The 18,013-nt window shown below is 39.7% G+C and overlaps 1 protein-coding gene across 3 annotated transcripts in view; it reads right to left on the bottom strand.

Annotated features, from left to right (window-relative positions):
* Window positions 1-5,897: 5,897 nt before the first annotated feature.
* The window catches only part of corin (corin, serine peptidase), a 241,591-nt gene continuing 229,475 nt past the window's right edge, over window positions 5,898-18,013 (bottom strand). For all 3 annotated transcript variants that reach the window (XM_043691602.1, XM_043691580.1, XM_043691591.1), the window contains exons 19-21: window positions 14,895-15,166; window positions 11,995-12,128; window positions 5,898-6,820 (exon numbers count right to left, since the gene is read on the bottom strand). In XM_043691602.1, coding sequence (XP_043547537.1) covers window positions 6,644-6,820; window positions 11,995-12,128; window positions 14,895-15,166 — 583 coding nt within the window. In that variant the 3' untranslated portion in view covers window positions 5,898-6,643. The remainder of the gene's footprint in view (window positions 6,821-11,994; window positions 12,129-14,894; window positions 15,167-18,013) is intronic.

The raw sequence follows: 18,013 nt of genomic DNA, 5'->3' as shown, positions 1-18,013 counted from the left end.
TCCATTCTGTCTGGCTGTGTCCCTGGCTTGTGGATTGCTGACTGGTGGTCTGTATCTGACACTTGGTGGCAGGATTCGATTCTTTCGGCATTCATGCAGGAACCGGAGTTGTTCGTATGTGGCGCTGAGCTTTTACCATTGACATTCAAAAATTATACATCAATGATGATATAGTTATCACTTTGAACAAGATGTTCTATAATTATACTGTTTTATGCTATATGTCAACTGTATGTCAGTTTGTCAGTTTCAATATTCAGATTGCTATTGAAATGCACATTAATTTCCACAAGTCAATTATTGAAGCATATTTGACTTCACAGGATTGTAAACAATGTGTAACAGCATATTTTAAAATAAGTGCAGAATTTTGAAAGATGGACTGAAAAACCTATCTTGGAAAGTATGAGTAAAGTTTTCCCATCATTATTTTGACACTGGTACAACAGCAGGCTACTGTCCATTACACTGAGAGGCTCATAGGCCACATTATATTATTTAGTGTGTGGTGCTCAGATTAAAAGTATGAAGCCTGATTTCCTGCCTTCCAAATAACAATAGATTCCCATACTTTCATGGAAACAATGCTGATGTCATTGGCTTAGTAGGACAAATAAACTATTTCAACATAGCTTGTATAAAATTTTCAGTTCAGTGACTTGCCAGATATTTTACTGCTACCCTGGATGCTTTGTGCTTACTACACTTTAAACATTGTAACATATGTAATCTGACTAGTCACAATTTTTAGATTGATTTTGAACTTTGTGATAATGGGATTTTTGTATCTTAAAACATTTATTTTGTTTAGGTAATGTTGACTTGGAAACATTACAGCAAGGTTAAACAATGTTCAATGTTTAAAGTTCGAAGTCAATATACTTTTACAAAAGGGGATTCAGTCGACTTTGATTTCCAAAAGGCATTCAAAAAGGTCCCATATAAAAATTGTAGTACAAGAGGGTTCATAGAGTTGGCGTAATTCAACATGGATGGAGGATTGAGTAACAGACAGAAAACAGTAGGAATAAGTGGGGCATTTTCAAGATGGTAAGCTGTAAGCATCAGAGTGCTGCAAGGATCAGTGCCTGGACTTTGACATCTGCCATCTATAATCTTGGTCTTTTCAGCTAAATCATTAATAATGAAACCAACTTTGCTAACAGTACACTATTGATTGGGAGTATAAGTTGTGATGAGGCTGCAATCAACCTGCAGAGACAGAGAAACAAGTTAAGCGAGCGGTTGATATGCTGGTTACATGGAGCATAGTATGGGGAGGCTATTTGGTATGAAAAACACAAAAAGCAAACTTTTTTTGAAAGACAACATTTTTAAATGCTCAAGTTCAGTCTTATTTCACTTGTACAAGGAACACATATGCAAACAGTCAATTAAGAAGGCAGATTGAAGTTCTGAAGAAGAGTCATTATGGACTTGGAAAGTAACTGTTTCTCGCTCAACAGTTGCTGCCAGACCTGTTGAGTTTCTCTGGCACTCTGTGTTTGTTTCAGATTTCCAGCATCTGCAGTATTTTGCTAACAAGGTAACCATTTATTGCCAGTCTTGAAACAACTTTTGATATGGCCAAGTGACTATAAGGCATTTCAAAGGGAGTTTAAGAGGCAACTGCATTGCTGCATGTCAGGAGTCACATTCAGTCCAGTGCAGGTAAGGCTTGCAGACTTCCTTCCCTACAGGACATTGTATTTTTGTAATTACCAAAAACAGTTTTACACTCCATTCATGAATGATGTTGAACAATTAACCAACAAATGGGACGAAGATACTCCACATGAACTGCCAGAGGAAGTAGTAGTGGTGAGTACAATTACAACATTTAAAAGGCATTTGAACAGGTACATGAATAGGGAGGGCTTATGGTTTCCTCCCACAGTACCAAGATGTGTGGGTTCGGTGGATTGGTCACACTAAATTGTCCCATGGTGTCCAGGGATGTACAGGCAGGTAGATTAGTCATTGCAAAATGCAGGATTACAGGAATATGGTGGATCTGGGTAAAATGCTCTTCAGGGGATCAGTGCAGACATGATGGGCCAAAAGGTCTCTTCCTGCACTGTAGACATTCTGTAAGCATAGACACAGACCTTTATTTTGCAGTATGGGAAATCTTATCCAGAGGGGCATAGCCCCGGGAAAATGGTTGATCATTGACTACTGGAGATGAGAAGGAATTTGTGGTTATGAATCATTGAAATTAACTCCCACAAGGCATTACTAATGTTCTATCATTGAATATATTCAAGACTTAGACTTAGGAATGAAGGGATGTGAGGACCAGGCAGATAATGAGTTGAAATAGGAGATCGGCCATTATTATATTTAATGATCGGGCAAGCTCAGGAGATGAATGGACTATGTTTGTTGCGAACAGTCAATGCATTTCAGAAGTGCTTTGAGAAGTCCTGAAGTTATGAAAGAAGATATATAAATCCAAGTCTTTATTGCATTATTAAGGGTCCAAATTTGATTCATTTTGCTGTGATATTAACAAGATATTTGGATTGCTTTGTTGTAAGCAAATGATTACATACCATCAGAAAAACGTAAAGAGTTGTCTTTAGAAAATATTACTACTCAAACTTGTCCTGTAACCTATTATTTTAGGGTGATAAAGTAATCAAACATTAATCATTGTTAAGGTATTTTTATTAGTTTTTACACATTAAAGTACAATAAGGCCACAGCTTCACATAATAGGGGAAAAACTGCAAATAACAGAAATCTGAAGTAAAATAAAATACTGGATCTACAGAGAAATCCATCAATATTTAAGAAAAACAATATTCAGTGCTGACAAATGCTCTAAAGCCTAAGATTTAACCAAATCTTGTCTTATTACAAATATGGTGAACCTTCTATCATTTTGGTGTTTGTAGCTTTTCCTTATATTTACATTTTGTGACTTACGTTTATAATTTTGACTAGATCCTTTAACAAAAAGTGATTTGCAAATGAGAAATGGTATTTCTGTACCCTATTTTAGCTAGGGGAAAAGGATGCAGGTAGCGTGCCATCGTAAATGCCTATGAGGAGATTAGCTGAGCCTGTGCTGCAGAGCTCTGCAAACACTTATTTTATCCAAAAAAATGGGAGAAGCTTTGATAGTGGTGCTGACAACCATGAGGGGTATAGACACAGTAGACAAAGATGAATGTTCCCATTAGAAGGACTGAAATCAGAGGACACAAGGCTTGAAGTAATTGACACAAAAAAAATCATCAGCAACATGAGGGAAAGTGTTTTGTATTTAATGTTAGAATCTCGAATGCTCTGCCTTAAAGTATGGAGGTAAATGCAATTGCGGCCTTCTAAAGGAAATTGGTTAATTATCTCACAAAACTTTTGGAGGGCTACCAGGAAAAGGCAGGGGTGTGGGACTAACTTTTAGAATTTGCATGAATACAACTGGCTGAACAGTCTCGCAATGTACAATAACCAAAACCATTACTCTGCAGCATGGTAACATTAAATATGAAGACAACTTACAACACAATATAGAACTAAAACAGTTGTTCTCTCTTCACCAGCAATTAACTACTATCTTAACTACTTTACAATTAAATTGTATCACTCTATTTCTCTTTAAAGTCACAATAATTAAATTTGTACAAGTAATGCAATGAAATATAAACTAACTTTGGAGCAAGAGGGAAGAATATTCAAGGTTGGCACAATGGGCCAAACGTCCTTATGCACATTAATGATTCTGTGAAACCAAAGTATACCACATTCATCAGTGGATGCTTTAACGAATCTAGCAAAAATTAGAAGGAAATTGACATGACTGCGGTGTAGCTTTAATGTCATTGGACTAGTAATCTAGAACCCCAGACTATTGTCAGAGATAAATTTGCATTCTATCATGGCTGATGATGAAGCAATTTTTCAAAATGGAATTAAATGCTATTGTGATGGTGAATTTATAACCATTATTGTATAAACCAACTTTCCTTTAGGGAATGAAATCTGCATGCAAGTCCAGACCCACAACAATGTAGTTGCCTCTAAAGTGTCCTCAGCAAGCCACTCTGATCAAAAAGAATGAGGAATGAGCAATAAATGCTGGCCAAGCCAACGCTGCCCACATTGCATTAAAAAAATTCCAGAAAAGTTTAGATTGGCAACTCTGTCAAAAATATTGTCAAAACTTTGAAGCCAAAAGACCTCTTGTTTAAAAGAGAGAACTGATCGAATATGATCATCTTTCCAATCACCTTTTATCAATTTAATTCAGTGGATCATATCCCATGCTACTAGGCTATAAATTAAGGTTGTAAGAAAAAGGTTGCACTGCCATCCAGTTAATGTTCAAACTATACTAATGGTCACTTATTCAACCATCATCTTTTAGTCATGAAACAAAGCTTTATTTTAGGACTTCTGACCTTATCCTGAAGATTTAATTGTCTCTCATGTGTGAGTGAAATAAGAGACTAACTTGAAATGTGGCAATAATTGCATATGTTTGCTTCCTTCAGGTTTTCCAACTCCCTGCTTAATGAAGGAGTCAGTGATGTAATGAACAAAAATATAGTGTTATGAATGACTAGTTAAGTGATAGAAACTCCAAGCCAAGCCAAGCAGTAAATTACACTAGAGGATCAGGTTAAGGCAGGCTGAGTATTTAGATCTTAATCCACTAAAATCAGGAATAAGGTTTCCGAGAAAACGTTTTGACAGTTGAAATGAGATTAAAATGTGTGTGTTTGAATTTGAACTGGTGCTGTTAAATAGAACAAGCTTGTACTGTAAGCCCATGTCTTCTGTTACAACACTGGCAACCAGCAGTTTGCTTTTTGATTGTCATTTACAACATCACAAAGTGCAAACACGCAATCTATTTAAAGTTTGGCCACACAACAGCAGAAAGTTGAAATCTGCACCTATAGAAAAAGCAATATAAAAATATTTTATAAAATTACAAGCATTGTATCATCTTTACATGGAATGTTACATTGAACATTGCAGACATTTCTCAAATGTCTTTGTTTAGAAATGATACAGGAACAAAGTACATGGCACTTTTCAACAGTATAATGCTATCACAGTGTAGTATTTATTCTCAGACTTGAATAGCAAGCTGCCACACAAAAACCCAATGTAAATACAAAGCAAGCTGAAACAAAACTTTGGCATAAGAGTAATTTTAGTTTGAAAGGTGGTAATAAGTAATAATACCACTTACAGTAGCTTAGAAAAAGTAAAACAGGAACAAAGTTCAATTTATTCACTTCACATTTGATGAATACTGACATCACAGAGAGAGAGACCCTGGATTTTAAAAAAGTGATAAGTCTCCAATTTAATTCATTCTTGTTACTGAATAAAGTAGCAGACTGAACTGATTTCCAAATGTGAGTTTTCCTTATTGAAGGAAAATTCACATTTTACACAGGAAATCCTTCACACTGAAAATAGTGAGACACTCAAAGGTCAATGGATAGGAGCAGTTTGAAATGCTAATATAATGAACAAAGTCCATACTTAGAATTAGAACAGTGACCCTGTATACAGAATGCTCAAATTTATTTTTCATTGAAATTTCATTTAAAAAATCACAAGACACTTCTACTCTTGGTCAGTTATGTGGTAATGAAATTAGATCACAGATTCAAGAGAAGTGCACATTATTCACTTTTTGGATAGTTGCTTCCTACTTTGAAACGGAATAGAACTTCTATGTATATAGCATTAGGTCAAGGCAATTACAATATATGATCACTCAGTTCAAGCTACAAAATCAAATCTTTCTCATTTCTTAAAATTTATTATATTAGGCTACAATTGAACACTTCTTTCCAAATCACATAAGTTGGCAACTAAAACTTTTAGGGAAGAGAATGCCTACTGCTGGTATTTTCTTTTTAACTAGTATTCCAGTTAAATAATCAGTATATAAGATACTAACTGCATTTGATGTCAACATATTAGAAATATTGTACACAGTTATCAAGGAATAATTATAAGAAAAGCTTTACACTGACTTCATGTAGAAATGCATCTAGAACTCCAATACATTTGCTCACAGTTACACACTGATGCAACATAAACCCATCCTAGAAATAGTTCTGTAAAATGTGAAATAAATTTTTCTCTCATCAGCATCCTCAGTGTGGGGCAGTGTCATGGAGAATGCAGAAGCAGCTTTCTCAAATACTCAAGTTAGAGGTAGCAAAAAAATTCTGTCCACAAACAACTGAACAACAAATGCTGACCTCACTTTCCAGAAGAATCTATTCATGTCTTTCCATGCTTGTAAAACTTTGGAATGTATGTGCTGCAAAATTTCAAAAGGGAGCAGTGGTTGATAGGTGCATTATGTACTAGGATAAGCATTTCTCAGAAATATGGAGTTTATTTAGTGACATTTTAACAACAATTGTTCCCATAACAACCCAGAGATTTGAAACCATCACTTTGAGAGCAGTTTGGTGTGGTTATTCCTTATGAATGACATTGTTGAACACTCAGTGAATGGGGATGGGAGATGTGGTGCTTGCTAAGGGGAATGATCATGTAGATAATTTTGCAGTCTTTGAGAGCTGCCACATTTCTGCTTCTTGAGGTTTCTGCTATTTGAGGTTTAAATTCCGATGCTGTTCACTGGCATTTGATGCATTTATAAAAATGTATGGATGTAGATTTGCCTTTCAATCCATTCAACAAAATGAGTTACATTGCTGTAAACACCAGGTCCAATGAGTTTCGTGAAGCACACTGATCCCCAAGAGGTTAAACCAAATAATGTCCATCTCTTGCCAGGTTGTTCACAAACCAGAGGTCCTCCACTGTCACCCTGATGATCAGAGACAATAATGACAATGGAATTTAATATTTTGGACAAACAAAAGCACTTGCACTTCATTTAGTTTAAACAATTCTAATAGAATTAAAATTAAAACTAATAGAGTTCTAGAGTTTCACAGGATAGCACATCATGTCCACATTGATGATCATGCACCTATACAACCCAATCTCACTTTCCACCATTTGACTTGAATAAGATCATAAGAAATAGGAACAGGAGATAGGCCACTTGGCCCTCCCAACCACCTCTACCATTCAATAGAATCATAGCCATTTCCACTTAACTCACATTTACTTTTTTGCCTTTTCCCCATAATTCTCAATTCCTTTACTGAGCAAAGATTTATCTATCTCAGCCTTAAATATACACAGTAACACTGCTCTCCAACTCTCTGTGGCAATGTGTTCCAAAACCTCTCTCAGAGAAGAACTTCTTCATCTCAGTCTTAAATTGGCACCCTTTTATTCTGAGACTCGGCCCTATGATCCTAGACTCAGCATTTACCTTGCAAGCTGCTTATGAATCCTATATGTTTCAATGAGATCACTTCTCGTTCTTCTACACTCCAGTGAGTGGAGCCCCAACCTGTTTAGCCTTTGTTCATAAAATAATCCCTCCACAACAGTGATCATCCCAGTGAATTACTGGAACTGCCTCCAATGATATGGTAATTTTCCTTAAATAAGGGGCCCAAAACTGCTCACATTACTCCAGGTGTGGTCTCACCAGCAGCTCGTTTATTTGGTGTAAGACTTCACTACACTCATACTTTAACTCCCTTGAAATAACGGCCAACTTTCCATTAGCGTCCCTGATTACCTACTGCACCTGTATGCTAGCCTTGTGTGCTTCATGTACAAGTACCCCCTGTATCTTTATGTTACAGCTTTCTGCAGTTTATTTCCAGTTAAACAATACTGCTCTTTTTTCTCCTTTCCAAAATGCACATCTTCACATTTTCCCATATTATACTTGATCTGCCAACTGTTTGTGCACTTAACCTAGCCACTTAACTCAGTAAACTGTTTGCAGCCCTCTCACAACGTGCTTTCCACTTATTTTTGTGTTGTCTGCAAATTAGCCTAAAGTACTTAATTCTTCCAAGTCATTCATATAGGGTGGCTCAGTGGTTAGCACTACTGCCTCACAGCACCAGAGTCCCAGGTTCGATTCCAGCCTCGGGTGACTGAGTTTGCACGTTCTCCCCATGTCTGCGTGGGTTTCCTCCGGGTGCTCCAGTTTCTTCCCACAGTCCAAAGATGTGCAGTTCAGGTGAATTGGCCATGCTAAATTATCCATAGTATTAGATGCATTAGTCAGAGGGAAATGGGTCTGGGTGGATTACTCTTCAGAGGGTCGGTGTGGACTGGTTGAGCTGAAGGGCCTGTTTCCACGCTGTAGGGAATCTAAACAATCCCTGTGGAACCCCACTGTCTTGGGTCAACAACCTGAGAAAGAATCCCTTACCTCCATTTGCAGTTTCCTACCCATGAACCAGTTCTCTATGCATGCCAACATACTACCTCCAGCACAGTGGGCTCTTATCTTATGAAGTAACCTTTTGTGAGGTACCTTGTTGAACACCTTCTGGAAGTACAAATAAAACACACCTAGTGGTTCCCCTCTATCCACTCTGGTTCAGGCATCCTTGAAAAACTTGAATAAATTAGTCAGATGTGCTTTTCCTTTCATGAAGCCATACTGACTCTGCTTGAGTAGATTATGATTTTTCAAATTTTCTGCTATTACTTTCTTAATTATTGATCCCAATACTTTTCTAACAAGAGATGTTATGCTAATCAGCATAAAGTTATCACTTTTGCCTCCCTTTCCGAGTAGGGTTGTCACATTTGAAGTTTTCCGATCCTCTGCAGAATCCAAGGATGGCCGAGGCACAACACCAATATTTTGTCTCTGTCTCACAGTGAAAGATAGTAATTTCTTCCCAAGAACTGCTAGAGTTAATAAGGCAAAACTCAGACATGGCAGAGGTACTAAGCCAATGCCTTGTCTCTCTCTTCCACTGTGAAAAAGTAATTTTGTTCCAAAAATTGTGGTTACCACAGAGGAACTTGGGGAAATCACAATGATTAGAGAGAAGGTGTTAAGTAAACCGATGGGATTAAAAAGATAAGTCACCGCAGCCAGATGGCCTGCACCTTAGGGTATTAAAGGAGGTGGGAGCAGAGCTAGAAGATGTATTAGTTATGATTTTCCAAAATTCCTTGGATGCTGGGAAGATACCAGTGGATTGGAAACTTGCTAATGAGACACCCTTATTCAAAAAAGGAGATAGGCAAAAAGTGGGAAACTACAGACCAGTTACTTTGATCTCTGGTGGGAAGTTGCTGGAGTCAATCATTGAGGAGGAGATAACTGAACACTTAGAAAAACAAAGCTCAATTCACGAGTTTCAGCACATTTTCATGATGGGCATATCATGTTTGACAAACTTGCTGGAGTTCTTTGAGGATGTAATCATCAAGGTAGATAATGGGGATCTGGTGGATGTGGTATATCTCTCAAATTCTAAAAAGCGTTTGGCAAGGTGCCACATAAAAGACTGATCTAGAAGGTGAGATCCCAAGAGTTTAAGTATTGGCTTAGAGAGTAGAGTATTGGCTTGGATAGAGGATTGGCTGATTGACAGACAGCAGAGGGTCGTGATAAATGGATCCTTCTCTGGATGTAGCTAGTGGAGCGCCGCAGGGTTCAGTTTTTGGACCTCAATTACTTACAACACTGGAGGCAGTTCAGAGGAGGTGCACCTGGTTGATTCCAGGGGTGAAAGGGCTATCATATTGAGAAGCTGCAGAATAGCTTGGGATTGTACTCGCTGGAGTTCAGAAGATGAAGGGGGGATCTATTGTGGGATATAAAATGCCAAAATGGATTTATAAGGTGGACATTGAACAGATGTTCTCCCTTGTGAGACAATCTCCAATAAGAGTTCACGGATATAGAGGGAGATGAGAAACTACTTCTCTCAGAGGATTGTGAATCTGTGGAACTCACTGTCCCAGAGTGCAGTGGAGGCAGAATCAATCAACAACTTGAAGAAAGAAATAGATATGTTTCTGATGAAAAGTGGGATAAAGGGCAATGGGGAGCCAGCAGGAAAGTGGAGTTGTGACCATGATCAGATCAGCCATGATCATGTTAAATGTCAGAACAGGCTTAAAGGGCTGAATTGCCTACTGCTGCTCCCATCTCTGTTGTTCCTGCTGTGATCTTTGGAAAATTACAACCTGTGCATCCACTATCTCTGTAGCTACCTCTTCTAGGATCTTAGGATGCAAGCCATTAGGGTCAAGGGACTTATCTGCCTTAAGCATCATTGTTTTTTTTTAAATACTAATTCTCTAGATTGGGGTTGATACTTAATTTTTCACCCATATTTTTCAGTATTAATGGGATGTTTTCATCTGAAAGACTGATACAAAATATCTGTTTAACTCATCTGCCATTTTCTTGTTCCCCAAACTATCTCCTCAAATTCATTTTATAAGGGGCTTGTGTTCACTTTGACCTCTTGCTTCCTTTATATAATCTGAGGTTCCACAGGGATCAGCGCTAGCTCCACAACTGTTTACAAATGTATTAATGTCTTGGAGGAAGGAACTGAATGTACTGTAGACAAATTTGCAGAAGACACAAAAAGAATTGGTGGAAAAGCAGATTATGAGAGGGATACACACAGTTTAGAGAGAGATATTGATAGGTTAATTAAATGGGCAAAATGTTGGCAAATGGAGTCTAAAGTGGGAAAGCAAAAGAACATAATGTTATTTAAATGGAGATAAAATTAACAAATCTGCAAGATAATGAGACTTTAAGGTAATTGTACATGAAACACAGGCTAAGTAAGTAGTCAGGTAGGCTAATGGAATGTTGGCCCTAATTCAAGGGGGTTGGCATATAGGAGTAGAGAAGTCTTACCAAGGTGCTGGTGAGACTACATCTGGAGCACTTTGAGCAGTTTTTGTCCCCTTAAAAGAAAGACATAATTTTGTTGGAGGCACTTTAGAGAAGGTTCACTAGGATGATTGCTGGCATGGAGGAATTGTCTTTTAAACAAAGGCTAATCAGGGTTGGGACTGTACACACCGGGTTTAGAAGAATGAGCTGTGATCTAATTGAAATGTAGAGGATTTGTAAGGGGTTTGACAGGGTAAATGCTGAGAGAATGTTTCCCCTCATGGGAGAGTGCATAGTCTCAGAATAAAGGGGTGCCAATTTAAGTCTGAGATGAGGAGGAGATTCTTCTCTCAGAGGGTAAAGTGTCTTTGGAACTCCTTGCCACAGCGAGCTCTGGGGCAGAGTCCATTAAGGCTGACATAGATAGATTCTTGATCAGTTTGGAAATCAAGGGTTACAGGGAGAAGCCGGGAACGTAGATATGAGGAATGTTGGATCAGTCATGATCCTATTGAATGTTGGAGCAGGCTTGAGGGGGCAAATGGCCTGACCCTGTTCTTATTTTTTATGGTCTTAATAGCTGTCATTGACAATACTCTGTAGAGAATTCCATAGCAATGAGATTTGGGCTTTCAAAAGAAACAATTCCAGGAGGATGGGAGATGATGATAATGATGTGGAGGGATAAAAGGTGAAGTAGGCAATTTACCACCAGTAGCACATGTTGCTGTCAGGCTAGCTTCATTATTATTCACAGAGATGGGTGAATCAATTAAACCTAACAAATAGATGCAAAAGCTACTTTTGCACCCACCCGCCCTGCCCCCACATGACAGAAATTCAAAATAGTCATTCTAATTACCAATCCCTGGCTTGATTGTCCGTGCATGTCATTAATGAGGCTAAATAACTTTCACACAACTCAGCAATTATTTGTTTACATTGACGAGAGTGTGGCACTGGAAAAACACAGCTGGCCAGGCAGCATCCGAGGAGCAGGAAAATCGACGTCTCTAAATGACACAAAAGCCCTTCATCATTTCCTGCTCCTGCTCCTCAGATGCAGCCTGGCCTGCTGTGCTTTTCCAACGTCACACTCTTGACTCTAGTCTCCAGCATCGGCAGATCTCACTTTCACCCTGTGTTTACATTGTGTCTGACATCAATCTAAATATGGTGCGTAAGTTAGAAATATTTCCTGTTATTACTATTTTAAACCTAACACACCCTCCCTCCACCCTTACCATGCAAGAGTCCACTGTTCCAGGTTCATAGCCTGCACATAACATTCGTGAAGTAATTGTTTTAGTGTCGAAGTATGACTGGCAACGATCAGGTGAGAGAATGCGGACTTCCCCTTCCTGGAGTTTGAATGGAACTGGAATAAAAGTTGAAAGAACATCAAGATTGATATCTTGTCACCATAGCTCAATGTACAATGAATTGTAGTATGCAGTATCCATTTTCATGATGTGAATTTTACTCTGCCTGTAAACTCTGGCCATAAAGTTTTGAAAGTGTGTGTGTTTAATTTGTTCAATGTCCACGTTTAGAGTAAATATAAATTATCTGCAAAATTGTACTTAAAAATGTACTTTAAAAAGCCACAGCTTTCCTGACATATTGGAGCAGAGTTTCTCTTATAACTTTCCTCATCTTCTACTCGAACTTCGGAGGCAGTCTGGAGGCCTGTGACCAGCAGTGTGCTGCAAGGATCGGTTCTGGGTCTACCGTTGTTCATTATTTATATAAACAATTTGGTTGAGAATATAGGAGCTACGGTTAGTAAGTTAGCAGATCATGCTAAAATTGGTGGTATAGTGGCCAGTGAAGAAGGTTATCTCAGAGTACAATGAGATCTTGATCAACCAAACCAGAGGGCTGAGGAATAGCAGATAGAGTTTCATTTAGATAAATACATTTTGGTATGACAAACCCAGGTCAAGACATATACAGTTAATTAGAACCATTACCTTAAGAACCATAAGAACTAAGAGCAGGAGTAGGCCATCTGGCCCTTCAAGCCCGCTCTGCCATTCAATAAGATCATGGCTGATCTTTTCTTGGCCTTAGCTCCACTTACCTGCTCTCTCACTATTTAACCCTTAATTCCTTTACTTTTCATAAAATTATCTATTTAGTTTTAGAAACATTCAATGAGGGAGCCTATTGCACTGGGCAGAGAATTCCACAGATTCACAACCCTCTGCGTGAAGAAGTTCCTCCTCAATTCAGTCCTAAATCCATTCCCCCTAATTTTGAGGCTCTGCCCTCTTGTCCTAGGCCATGAGTTCAAAACCCACCATGACAAAACTTAAGTTCCAATGGTTAATCTGGAATGTAAAGCCAGCATCAATGATTGTAATTTTTAAAAATCATTTTTCAGGGATATGGGTGTCGCTGACTGGTCAGCATTTATTGCCTGTCGGTAGTTGCCCTTGAGAAGGTGAACTGCCTTCTTAAACAGCTGCAGTCCACCTGCTGTGGGTTGACCCACAATGCCATTAGGAAGAGAATTCCAAGATTTTAACCCAGTGACAGTGAAGGAATGGTGATGTATTTCTAGGATAGGATGGTGAGTGGCTTGGAGGGGGTGTTCCCATGTATCTGCTACCCTTGTCCTTCTAGATGGAAGTGTTCTTGGGTTTGGAAGGTACTGCCTAAGGATCTTTGGTGAATTTCTGCAGTGCATTTTGTAGTTAGTACACACTGCTGCTCCTGAACATTGCTGGTGGAGGGAGTGGATGCTTGTGCATTAAGTGCCAGTCAAGTGGGTTTCTTTGTCCTGGATGGTGTCAAGCTTCTTGTGTGTTGGAGCTGCACTCATCCAAGCAAGTGGGGAGTATTCCATTACACTCCTGACTTGTGCCTTGCAGATGATGGAGACACTTTGGGGAATCAGGAGGTGAGTAACTCACCACAGTATTCCCCGCCTCCGACCTGCTCTTGTAGCCACTGTGTTTATGTGGTGAGTCCAGTTGAGTTTCTAGTTAATGGTAACCCCCAGGATATTGATAGTAGGGAATTCAGCGATGGTAACACCACTAAATGTGAAGGGTGGTGGTTAGATTGTCTCTTAGTGGTTATGATCATAGCCTAGCATTTGTGTGGCGTGAATGTTACTTGCCAGTAGTCAGTCCAAGCCTGGATATTGACCAGATCTTGTTGCATTTGAACATGGACTGCTTCAGTATCAGAGGAATTGTGAATGGTGCTGAACATTGTGCAGTCATAGATGAACATCCCCATTCTGGCCTTATGATGGAGGGAAAGTCATTGATGAAGCAGCCGAAGATGGTTGAGCCTAGGACACTACCCTGAGGAACTCATGCAGAGATGTCCTGGAGCTGAGATGACTGACCACCAACTACCACAACCATCTTCGTACATGTCAGACTATGATTCCAAACAGTAGAGAGTTTGCCCCTGTATTCCCAATGATTCCCGTGTTGCTGGGCTCCTTGATACCCCACACAATTGTATGTGGCCTTGATGTAAAGGACAGTCACTGTCACCTCCCCTCAGCTCTCTTGTCCCTGTTGGGACCAAGGTTGTAATGAGGTCAGGAACTGTGTGGCCCTGGTGGAACCCAAACTGGGCATCACTGAGCAGGTTATTGCTGAGCAGGTGCTGCTTGACAGAGCATTGCTGGTGACACCTTCCAACACTTTACCATCCCATCAGTCAACTCTTGATCATCAGTAATCAGTTGGGTTGGATTTGTCCTGCTTTTTATGTACAGGACATAACCTGGGCAATTTTCCACATTGTCAGGTAGATGCTAGTGTAATGACTGTAATGGAACACATTCACTAGGGGAGCAGCAAGTTTTGGAACACAACTCTTCAATACTATTACCAGAATGCTATCAGGGCTGAAAGTCTTTGCAGTATCCAGTGCCTCCAACCGTTTTATGATATCAGTTGGAGTGAATCGAATTGGTTAAAGACTGGGAACCACTGGAGGAGGTGCTTCCATTATGGCAGCTCTTACGCTGTAGCTTTTCAGTACTATGCTGTTAGTCTGGAATAATTGCTGCACTGTCATAGGCTTAAACATCCTGCTGAATTCATGGCCAGATTATTACCAGCTGTTCCAAATTTACAATGTGATCAACGGATTATTTGCCATTGGCCTTTCTTACCTCTGTTGCCAGTGTGCCCCCAACCTGTTATGAAGCAGTAAGTATCTGGTTCTGCTACTTGATTCTTTCTGGGTAGACAGACAGGTCGGACATAACTGGTCTCGATGATTTCTTCATGTAACTCCACCACACTGATGTCATAATCAACAAACGCTCTGTTATAGCGGGGGTGTAAGATAATCCGGTTCACTTTCCGAGTCTGCGTAGATTCAGACGGATGGTCCAGATTGTTGATACCAAAAACAACGTTCCAGACAGCTGCATTTTCACGGCTACAAGGAGAAAAAGAATTATATTCTTATGTACCAACTAACTTTCCTGGTTTTTGTTTCAGCTGATTAAATTATTATCAAAGTCTATATATCAACTTTCTGTTATCAAACCGATTTTAATGTTACTTTTAAACTTTCAATGCAAACTGCCAACGTAAGCATTAATCTTGGAACTTACAATGTAAACAGTTATCTGTCACAGTCTAGATTCAGGCCTTCAGCCACTTCAGTTGGTGAGGTCCTACCTTGAGAAAGGTCCTACCTTTCTCAACCTTCTCTGCCTCACGCTGCTGCTTTTAGTAATTTAACCTTATACTAGGCCCAGTGCTGCTGGAACAACCAACAGACACCCTCAATTCCTGATAATCAATTAAACACTTTTACCAATCTTCTGCTTTCTCCATCATGTCAGGATACCATATTCTGAGATCTGCTGCATCAGTGCACTGTTCCTACTATCCTTTGACCAGCCTCCACAATGTCCTAGCCCTGCAATCTCAGTCTTACAGCTGACCATCCTAGCTTTTCCTTCTGTGACGACAACACTGCTCTTGATTGGAAAACCATTCTTTTCTCATCAGCTTCTATTGTCTTGTGTAAAGTATCACCTTCAGTTTGTCTCCTCTTCTATCAATCATTTTTACTGCAATACTTGAAACGAAATGGATCTGATTATCCCCCATGACACCTTTGACCCTCTCTCTTCTGATGTGCCCTTCTCTCTGACATCAGACTGCCCTCTACTGGCCTTCCAACTCTCAACTCTTACACTCGCATAATCAAACAGTAAAAAAACCAGAAAGATACACACAGCTGAGGACAGATAAAAAACACCAGCAGAACTAAGACAACACTATAATTTTCAAGATGTGATTCCATTCCTATGCTTTGTAATGCAAAACTTTACACCTACAGCAAACAACAGAGACAGAGAGAAGAATCACAGACTGCACAGAAACAGGAACAACCATGGGCAAAAGGACAATGGATTCTGAAAACTCATTGGCTGAAATCCTGATAGTTAGTCATAATTCCTCTCAAGTGCTCTAATGCTGTAACCCCAGAAGTACACAGAGTGTCACCAGGTACATGGGATACTTGGATTCACGCAGCTAACAAATCCATGGTGGGGCATATTTTCTTGGGGTTAATTGCCCAGGCATTAACCTGAATCCAATGGAGCCTCTTCCAAACCTTTGTGCATTGGAAAGAAATTGTAATTTTCTGTTCCAAAAAATATCAAACAGTCCTTGGGGAATCTAGACTGCTTCTTCAACTTATTTGGTATTCCAAACACCAATACAATGCCAAACTTCAACAAAGCTGGTAGCGAGTGTCCCTGGCAGAAAGGAACCCTGCTCTTGGCAGGGCTTTCTGACACCTTTGCTTTTCCTGGGGTTGGGGGAGCTTTGATTGCTAGAAAATCCCAGAAATGGCTGGAATTGGAATTATGCTTGAAGTCTGGCCAATCCATGAGCAAATTCACTATCCTTATTGCTTGTCTTCATGAGTCTTTTGTTTTCAAATATATAAGCACTGACCATTGGCATTTGCAAAGAAGGGATAACACTGCTAACTGACACAGCAGTGAACCTGCACAGTTACTGCCTTTGCTGTTTGAATTCATGTATCGTTGGACATCGGAGTGCGTCTGGAAAAATTAATAAACAGTGAAATTCACAACTGATCTTGGAGGTAGCTGTTTGGGAGAGGTCACAGCACAGAGACAGATAAGTGGATATTTTAAGCGTGGCCTTACAGTAAGTCTGCAGTAGTGAGTAGAGTGGGTTCTTTCTTAATTATATGTTTTATTGAGACATGTTTCTTGATTAAACTTAAAAACATAAGCCGTAAGTATTAAGTTAGCCTGGAGCAGTGTTCTGTAGAGGAATAAGACAGTGCTATTTTCTGGGTCTATAGATTGGAAGAAGCAAAATGCTTTTAGTAGAGTGAGATGCTCTTCTTGTCAGATGTGGGAGTTTAGGGAGAGTTTATGGTGATACTGAAAATTATATCTGCAATAAATGCCCTTGGTTATGAATCCTATCAGATTGAATGGATCGGTTGGAGAGACAGTTAGATGCAATGAGGAATTTACAAGAGCAAGGGGATGTGATGGATAGCAGTTATGGGAAGGTAGAAAAGTTGCAGATACAGTCACAAAGATGGGTTAACTCCAGGAAAGGTAAGAGAGGTAGGCAGGTAGTGCAGGAGTCTTCTGTGGCTATCCCCATTTCAAACAAGTATGCTATTTTGGTAAATGTAGGGGGGTGATGAATTCTCAGAGGAATGTAGCACAAACAGCCAAGTTTCTGGTATCAAGACTGGCTCTAATGCAATGAGGGGTACATCGGGTTCCAAGAGATCAATTGTGTTAGGGAAGTCTCTGGTCAGAGGTACAGACAGATGTTTCTGTGGCCTGCAGCGAAAAACCAGAATGGTCTGTTACTTCCCTGGTGCCAGGATCAAGGATGTCTCAGAGAGGGTGCAGAATGTTCTCAAGGGAGAGAGGGGCCAGCAGGAGGTCATCGTCCACATCGGAACCAATGACATAGGAAGGGAAAAGGTTGAGATTCTGAAGGGAGATTACAGAAAGTTAGGCGGGAATATGAAAGGGTGATCCTTGAGAGTAGTAATATCTGGATTACTCTTGGTGCTATGAGCTAGTGAGGGCAGGACTACGAGGATAGAGCAGATGAATGCATGGATGAGGAGCTGCTGCAGGGGAGAAGGATTCACATTTTTGGATCATTGGAATCTCTTCTGGGGTAAAAGTGACCTGTACAAGAGGGACAGATTGCACTTGAATTGGAAGGAGACTAATATACTGTCAGGGAGAATTGCTAG

The sequence above is a fragment of the Chiloscyllium plagiosum genome, chromosome 1, assembly GCF_004010195.1.
Source record: "Chiloscyllium plagiosum isolate BGI_BamShark_2017 chromosome 1, ASM401019v2, whole genome shotgun sequence".
Taxonomy (NCBI): Eukaryota; Metazoa; Chordata; class Chondrichthyes; order Orectolobiformes; family Hemiscylliidae; genus Chiloscyllium; species Chiloscyllium plagiosum.
Note: the sequence above shows the minus strand (reverse complement) of the source record. Positions and strands in the feature narration are given on the sequence as shown.